This window comes from Trichechus manatus, unplaced genomic scaffold (genome assembly GCF_000243295.1).
Source record: "Trichechus manatus latirostris isolate Lorelei unplaced genomic scaffold, TriManLat1.0 scaffold00004, whole genome shotgun sequence".
In the NCBI taxonomy this organism is placed as follows: domain Eukaryota; kingdom Metazoa; phylum Chordata; class Mammalia; order Sirenia; family Trichechidae; genus Trichechus; species Trichechus manatus.
The window spans coordinates 33,597,223-33,606,781 of NW_004443940.1; the positions used below are offsets into that span (position 1 = coordinate 33,597,223).

General features: G+C 42.7%; 1 protein-coding gene across 1 annotated transcript in view; it reads right to left on the reverse strand.

Annotated features, from left to right (window-relative positions):
• VWA3B (von Willebrand factor A domain containing 3B) overlaps positions 1-8,941 on the reverse strand; it is a 203,925-nt gene extending 194,984 nt beyond the window's left edge. The window contains 1 exon segment of the mRNA XM_023731983.1: positions 8,746-8,941. Within this exon segment, the coding sequence (XP_023587751.1) occupies positions 8,746-8,941 (196 nt within the window).
• Positions 8,942-9,559: the final 618 nt, after the last annotated feature.

Below are 9,559 nucleotides of genomic sequence, written 5' to 3' on the forward strand. Positions count from 1 at the left end.
ATTCACCATGACCCAAGTAGGATTCATACCAGGTATGCAGGGATGGTTCGACATTAGAAAAACGATCAATGTAATCCACCACATAAATAAAACAAAAGACAAGAACCACATGATCTTATCAATAGATGCAGAAAAGGCATTTGACAAACTCCAACACCATTCATGATACAAACTCTCAGCAAAATAGGAATAGAAGGGAAATTTGTCAACATAATAAAGGGCATTCATACAAAGACAATAGCCAACATCATCCTAATGGAGAGAGTCTGAAAGCATTCCCCTTGAGAATGGGAACCAGACAAGGATGCCCTTTATCACCACTCTTATTCAACATTGTGCTTCAGGTCCTAGCCAGAGCAATTAAGCTAAAAAAAGAAATAAATGGCATCCAAACTGGTAAGGAAGAAGTAAAGGTATCACTATTTGCAGATGATATGATCTTAGACACGGAAAACCCCAAAGAATCCACAAGAAAACTACTGGAACTAATAGAAGATTTCAGGAAAGTATCAGGATACAAGATAAACATACAAAAAATCAGTTGGATTCCTCTACACCAACAAAGATAACTTTGAAGAGGAAATCACCAAATCAATACCATTTACAACAGCCCCCAAGAAGATAAAATGCTTAGGAATAAATCTAACCAGAGACGTAAAAGACCTATACAAAGAAAACTACAAGACATTACTGCAAGAAACCAGAATAGACCTACATAAGTGGAAAAACATACCCTGCTCATAGATAGGAAGATTCAACATTGTGAAAACGTCTATTCTACTCAAAGCGATCTACAGATACAATGCAATCCCGATCCAAATTCCAATGACATTTTTTAATGAGATGGAGAAACAAATCACCAACTTCACGTGGAAAGGGAAGAGGTCCTGGATAAGTAAAGCATTACTGAAGAAGAAGAACAAAGTGGGAGGCCTCACACTACCTGATTTTAGAACCTACTATACCTCCACCGTAGGTGAAACAGCCTGGTACTGGTACCACAACAGATACACAGACCAATGGAACAGAATTGAGAATCCAGATATAAATTCATCCATCTATGAGCAGCTGATATTTGACAAAGGTCCTAAGTCCGTTAATCGGGGAAAAGACAGTCTCTTTAACAAATGGTGCTGGCATAACTGGATATCCATCTGCAAAAAAATGAAACAAGACCCATACCTCACACCATGCACAAAACTAACTCAAAATGGATCAAAGACCTAAATATAAAATCAAAAACAATAAAGATCTTGGAAGAAAAAATAGGGACAATGCTAGGATCCCTAGTACATGGCATAAACAGAATACAAACTGTAAGTAACAATGCACAAACACCAGAAGAGAAACTAGATAACTGGGAGCTCCTAAAAATCAAACACTTACGCTCATCAAAAGACTTCACGAAAGGAGTCAAAAGACAACCTATAGACTAGGAAAAATTTTTGGCTACGACAGATCTGATGGGGTCTAATCTCTAAAATCTACAAGATACTGCAAAACCTTAACAGCAAAAAGACAAATAACCCAATTAAAAAATGGGCAAAGGATATGAACAGGCATTTCACCAAAGAAGACATTCGAGCAGCTACCTGATACATGAGGAAATGTTCACTATCATTAGCCATTAGATAAATGCAAAGCAAAACTACAATGAGATACCATTTCACCCCAACAAGGCAAGCATTAATCCGAAAAACACCAAATAATAAATGTTGGAGAGGTTGTGGAGAGACCAGAACACTTATACACTGCTGGTGGGAACGTAAATTGGTACAACCACTTTGGAAATCAATTTGGCACTTCCTTAAAAAGCTAGAAATAGAAGTACCATACAATCCAGCTAGCCCACTCCTTGGAATATATCCTAGAGAAGTAAGAGCCGTCACATGAATAGATACATGCACACTCATGTTCATTGCAGCACTGTCCATGATAGCAAAAAGATGGAAACAACCCAGGTGCCCATCAACGGACAAATGGATAAACAAATTATGGTATATTCACACAATGGAACACTACGCAACGATAAAGAACAACAACGAAATCTGTGAAACATCTCACAACTTGGATGAATCTGGAAGGCATTATACTGAGTGAAATTATCAGTCACAAAAGGACAGATATTGTATGACACCACTATTATAAGAACTCAAGAAAAGGTTTAAACACAGAAAAAAACATTCTTTGATGGTTATGAGGGTGGGGAGGGAGGGTGAGAGTTATTCACTAACTAGAGAGTAGACAAGAATTATCTTAGGTGAAGGGAAGGACAGCACACAATATACGGGAAGTCAGCACAACTGGACTAAACCAAAAGCTAAGAAGTCTCCTGAATACAACCAAACACTTCGAGGGACAGAGTAGCAGGGGCAGGGGTCTGGGGACTATGCTTTCAGGGGACATCTAGGTCAACTGGCATAACAAAGTTTTTTAAGAAAATGTTCTGTATCCCCTTTTGGTGAGTGGCGTCTGTGGTCGTAAAAGCTAGCAAGTGGCCATCTAAGGTGCATCAATTGGTCCCAGCCAACCTGGAGTAAAGGAGAACGAAGAACACCAAAGACACAAGTAAAAATACTAGCCCAGGAGACAGAAACGGCCACATAAACCAGAGACTCCATCAGCCTGAGAACAAAAGAACTAGATGGTGCCCAGCTACCACCAATGACCGCCCTGACAGGGAACACAACAGAGAGTCCCCAACAGAGCGGGAGAAAAGTACAGTGCAGAATTTAAATTCTAGTAAACAGACCAGTCTTAATGGTCTGACTGACACTGGAGGGACCCCGGAGGACATGGCCTCTGGACTCTCTGATAGCCCAGAACTGAAACCATTCCCAAAGCCAGCTCTTCAGACATTAGACTGGACTATAAGATATAAAATGATATTCGTGAAGAGAGTGCTTCTCAGCTAAGGTAGATACATGAGTCTAAATGGGCAGCTCCTGTCCAAAGGCAAGATGAGAAGGCAAAAGGGACAGGAGCTGGTTGAATGGACACAGGAAATCTGGGGTGGAAGGGAGGAGGAGTGTGCTGTCACATTACAGGGAGAGCAGCTAGGGTCACCTAATAATGTGTATATAAATTTTTGTTTGAGAAACTAACTTGAACTGTAAACTCTCACTTAAAGCATAATTTAAAAAAAAAAAAAAAGAATATACAAGGCATAGAGATCAGCAAGGAAGAAATAAAACTTTCCCTATTTGCAGATGACATGATGGTCCAAGTAGAAAACCTCAGGGAATCTACAAAACTTCTCTCAGAACTGATAAGTGAGTTCAACAAGGTCATAAGACACAAAAATCAATTGTTTTTCTATATGCTAGCAATGAACATGTGGAAGCCAAAATTAAAAATACAATACTACCGACAGTTATTAAAAAAAAAAGAAATAATAGGTATAAATCTATTAAAACTTGTATAGGACTTGTATACTGAAAATTACAAGATGGTTGATGAAGGAACTCAAAGAAGACATAAACAGAAAGACATTCTGTATTCATAGAGTGGAAGATGCAACACCATAAAGATGTCAGTTCACCTTAAATTGATATACACGTTTAACACAATTCCTATCAAAATCACAGCAATTTTTCATAGGCATAAACATAATTATTCTCAAATTTATACTGGCAGGCAAAAGAACTAGAGTAGAAAGATAAGAAGAAAGCAGGAGAAGTCAGTCTACCCAAATTAAAGACTTATTATATGGTTACAGTAATCAAGACTGTGTATTGGTGGAGAGAAAGACACACATCGACAGAACAAAACAGAGAACCCAGAAATAGCCCCTACAAGTACAACCAACTTTTTTTTTCCCCTTAGTTCTCCTTTTTCTTCTCATTTCTTTTGTTTTGATCACATCAAAATTTCTTTATGTGGCCTCTACATTATACTTTTTTATTTTAAATTGTATTTTTTAATTTTTATAATTTGGGGGGCCTAAATTTATATAAACAACCCCATATTAATCAATGGATTTGTTTTCTCCTGTGAGCATTTGGGAATTGGAAGGGGGTAGCTTTTCCAGTTTAAAAAGTACACACACACACACACACACACACACACACACACACACACACACACACACACATCAACACATTCCAGTGAAGTTTGGGGGAAATGAAAACTTATTCTAGAATTCCTCTGAGAGGAAAAATTATGAAAAGTTCTGAAAAAAGAAAGCAGTGAGGGGGAAAGAGCCTGAACAGGTATTAACTATTGCCAAGCCAGACTTCCAGCATTACATATCCTTTGAAGTTAGTACTCACCACAACCATCCCAACTAACCTCTTCGATGGTAACTTGATAACGGAGATGGAATACTGCAATTATTGGAGGGACTTTGGGGTCTTGAATTTTGCAGAGTCTCCTCTAGTTAATTTTTTTTTTTAGTATATAATTTTCTTAACTTCCCTTTCTCCCCTTCCCCATCCTCTGGTAACCACTTGTCTTCTTTTCTATCAGTGAATTTACCTATTCTAGATATTACATATAAGTGGGATCATATATTATTTGGCCTTTCGTGTCTCGCTTATCTCACTTAGCATAACGTTTCTGAGGTTCATCCACGTGATGGCATGTATCAGAACTCCATTTCTCTTTGTAGATGATTCATACTCCATTGGCGTGTATACACACTTCGCTTATCCATTCATTTGTTGATGGGCACTTTGCTTGTTTCCACCCCAAATGATTTTTGACAAAGATGCAAAACCAGTTCAATAGAGGAAGGATAATCTTTTCAATAGATGGGTGCTGGTACAATTGGATATCCATAGTCAAAAATGAATATTGAGCTAAACTTCACACCTGATTACAGATCAACATCCCTGATGAACTTAGATCGAAAAATCCTTAACAAAATATAAAGAATTGCTATTTTTGTTAATATAAATGATTGACTTATATTAATTTTTAAAAGTAGATAAAACTGCTTTCAGTCTATTTCCTGGTATGGGAATCCCACAGGCCCTGACTCTGGCAGACTCCTGATCAAAAGGTATTTCAGAGCTGTACTAGCGCCTGGGGAGGGATCTATAAGAAAGTATGGCCTGAGCCCAGTAGAGCAAGTCCTTGCCATTTGGATGGGCCTCCAGATCAGTCTTCATTTGACTTGAATCCACAATCAATGCCCATGGAAGCAGCAGTCAACAAATCAAATAACATACCACACTGGGCAAATCTGCTGCAAAAGATCTCTTTACAGTGTTGAAAAGCAAAGATGTCACTTTGAGGACTAAGGTGTTCCTGACCCAAGCCATGGTGTTTTCAATTGCCTCATCTGTATGTGAACGCTGGACGATGAATAAAGAAGACCAAAGAATTATTGATGGGTTTGAATTGTGGTGTTGGCAAAGAATACTGAATATATCACTGACTGCCAGAAGAATGAACAAATCTGTCTTGGAAGTACAGCCAGAGTCCTCCTTGGAAGTAAGGATGGTGAGACTTTGTCTCATGTACTTTGGACACGTTATCAGGGGGGCCAGCCCCTGGAGAAGGACATCATGCTTGGTAAAGTAGAGGGTCAGTGAAAACGAGGAAGACCCTCGACGAGATGGATTGACACAGCGGCTGCGACAATGGGCTCAAGCATGGCAACGATTGTGAGGGTCTCACAGGACTGGGCAGTGTGCCGTTCGTTGTGCGTGGGGTCACTAGGAGTCAGAGCGGACTCGATGGCACCGAACAACAACAACAACGTAACTGAATCAACTGTCCACTATCAAAACGGCGCTGGTCCAGGGCGGACGTTACCTGGCATTTCTGGAGGACGCATCCATGTGCCAGGCACTATTTTATGCACAATAGTGACTCATTTAATTCTCACAACCACCACTTCAGGTAAGTTCCATTATGGTCTGTATGTCACACCTGAGAGAGCTGCAGCACACAGCTGTTGAACGGCTCGCCCACCGTCACCTAGATTGTAGACGGAGCCCAGGGACATCAAGCGGGCCAGCGTTTTTGAGAGAAAAGAGCTGAAGGATTTCAACCTGGCGCACCAGATCTTGTCTACAATTGCTGGAATCTCTCCCTGCCCCATCCAGTTCAAGAAGTGGGAATCCCTGGGCTTCTAAGCAGCCCCTGTGGCCCGAGGCAGAAACAAACCCTCTGAAAAGGTACGTTAGAGCAGGGAGGGCGAGGGCAGCTAGCGGAGCTGACGCGTCTGGCTGAGGTCGCCCTTTCCCTTACGTCAGCATGGGGCTGTGCGTATTCAACCTTTTCCCACAAGTCACCTTGCTGGTGCCTCCCAGCAGACTGGTAAGGCAGGCAGTGGAGGGCAGCCCCATGAGCCTCAGAACAGTACCCTCCTCCTTTGCTTTGCCTTCTGTGCTTCCATAAGGCCTGACTGCTGTCCACCTGCCACCCTTCAGCCCTACTTTATGTCACCCACGTGGATCTGGGGCCAGCGCTTCCCTCCCTCCAGGCCCACCTTTGAACAAAACAAAGTCTCACGGCTTTCCGGTCATCACTACCTCTGACACAGCGCAAGGCACAAAGGGGAGCAGCTATCCGGCCACCACCACCTCTGTCACAGCACACAGCACGGAGGGGAGCAGCTATCCGGTCACCACCTCTGACACAGCACACGGCACTGAGGGGAGCAGCTATCCGGTCACCGCCTCTGACACAGCACACGGCACGGAGGGGAGCCTCTAACAGCTGCAGCTGTCTAAGCTCCCTGTCAAGCTGAGCCTGGAAAAACACCTCGTATGGAATGTGGCAGCTCCCAGGAGAAAAATGACCTGGATTATTTCTTATGCTCCCTCCCATCCTGGGAGTCTGGGTTCACGGTTGCACTTTCTACAGTTCGGGACGCCTTTAGTGGGATCTAAGCGCCCGTTTTAGACTTATTATTTAGATTCTTTTAACTTCTTTCCTCAATGTCCCGGGTCTAGCCTAGCCTGGGGTCAGGGTCACATGGAGCATAGTCTCAGCTTTTTCTGCGAGTCTGTTCTAGTCCTGTGACCTCAGACATTTCTTTTTTCAGGGAAACACTGACACACCTCCAAATATTTACATTCTCCTCTTAACCAGTTGATTCCTTTAGGGGACAAGATCACATCCAAATTTTGGGTTCTTTCAACCCCGCTAAATTGAAAAATATAAAGTCCGCCACCGGGAGCTCACACTATCATCACTATCAGCAGTAAACTTGTCTTTCTCTCGTTTCTCATGGGGACCGTTGACCTATATCCGACAGCCTGTCGGGGTAACACGTCACGTTGGACTCACGCACTGCAACGGTAGAAAAATGAGGGAAAGAGAAGGGACGAGATCAGGAAGAAGCAGTAAGTGGAAAACATATTCTATAATTTATCACTATACACAAACTGGATGGCGCAGGACCAGGTGGCATTTCATTCTGTTGCACACAGGTCGCTACGTGTCGGAACCGACCCGACGGCACCTAACGACAACAACGACGTACGTACACCGGTACCCTGTTCTGCACGCACGACCGCTTCCCTCCGCCCCTGAGAGAAAAGCAGAGCAGGACCGAGGTAAAGCTCTCCCAGCCTTGCCCCAGACAAAAGCCTTTCCACCCAGCCTGCTGCTTAGCCCCCGACCTTGGAAGGACACCCCCACACGGACCCAGGGCTGCAATGGGATTTTAGCACTCCTCTGCTCCCAAACATCAGAATCCCAAGTCCACCTACACCTGGCCCCCATTCAGCGCAACCCTCCCGCCTGCTTCTCTTAGTCTTACACGTGTGTGCCCCAGATAGACTGAACTCTGTAAGGAAGAGACCGTGTCTGGATCACCAGTACACCCTTCACCCCACCTAGCCTGGTACTAATGACCACTCAATAAATATTTGTTTAACTGATTAATTCACTAATGAATTGACTAATGTCAGAATTACTGAGTAAAATCCTAGTAATGGAAATTGCCCTGATTACAGGGGTGCTCTTCAACTGAGGTGTTACTAATATTTGGCACAGGACAGTTCCTCCTGGGTGGCGCTATCTCACACAGTAAGATACTCAGGGTCCCTGGTCCCCAGGCCCTATATCTCAGTAGAACTCCATAGTCAGCATGTCACCAAAAAAAAAATACCCTCATGCATGTACATACTGCCTGGTGGACAGCACCACTGGAGCTGAGAACCAACATTTAACCAACACATTTAGAAAAACACTGCACTATTAAGAGAAGGCAGGAACAACAGAAAAACAGCACGTTCTCCCTGAAACTGCACACAGATACCGTCGTCATCGACTGCCGCCAGAAGAGGTTCGTACATCCCAAGAAATAAGCAAGACATCTGCTGGCGTATAGATAAATATAAACAACTTCTTTTTATTATTATTATTTCTTCTTAAAACAAAGAATGAAATTAAGCATTACTAGTACCAAAAATAAAAAAACCAAAGCCATTGCCGTTGAGTCGATTCCGACTCATAGCGACCCTACAGGACAGAGGGGAACTGCCCCATAGGGTTTCCGAGGAGCCGCTGGTGGATTTAAACTGCCGACCTTTTGGTTAGCAGCGAGCTCTTATCCACTGCACCACCAGGAGTTAGTAATATGTAGATTGACGATTGTACATCTATGTAACACGAATAAATATACATATACCGGGGGAGCATATGCAAACGTTTTTACTGACGGGGCACAGGATCAAAACAAGATTAGAGACCTGTGGTTTTGGGGGGCTTCGCGCTGCCCGCTCAGAGGCTACAGGGTAACACGCCACTGGATTTTCCAGCCAACGTTGTTTGTGGGTACTTTACCTTTACAGCGTGGGAATCCAATTTGTGGTAAGATCTGTTTCAAGGTCAATCTGTTGCTCTTCAGCCCATGCAGCTGAAGCCATTTCTCTGACGAGATGAGGCTCTGCTCCGCCAAGCCCGTTTTGGTGTTCCTCGTGCCCTCTGGCTTCTGCAGCTGCTGCTCAGAGACCACAGAAACCGAGCCTGATGTCTCCATCTCGGGCTGAGGATCAAGTCATATGAACCTCCTGTAAGGGCAATTGTCACACTCAAGCTTCACGACAGCTTGGGAACAATCTAACATCAACATCAACAGAGGACTGGCTTAATACAAATTCTGGTACATCCATGAAGTTGAGGTCTATGTACTAGCTAAAAATTACAGATGTATATTTGTTGGCAAAGAAGATATCCACATATACTTCCAACAGGTATCCACAAATTCAATATCCGTATGTGTACACACATATACAATGAAATCATCTAGAAAGATATATGCCAACAGATTTACAGTAGTTTTCTCTGTGTGGTGGACATTACGTGTGGGTTTTGCCTTTTTTATATTGTTTAAATTTTTGCTTTATTTGAGCACTTCTAGAACAGGGTTTACTTTTAAAATCAGAAAAATCAAAGCTCTTCCATTTTGAAAAATAAGCATTCTACCCTGGCACTTCACTACACATCAGTATTTAAATTATAATCACAACTGACATTTGGTTTCCAAAGCGTACAAAGACGATAAAATCCCGAGATGAAATTCACCTGTCCTACAGGTGGAGTGACTAACTGATGATAAAATCCCGAGATGAAATTCACCTGTCCTACAGGTGGAGTG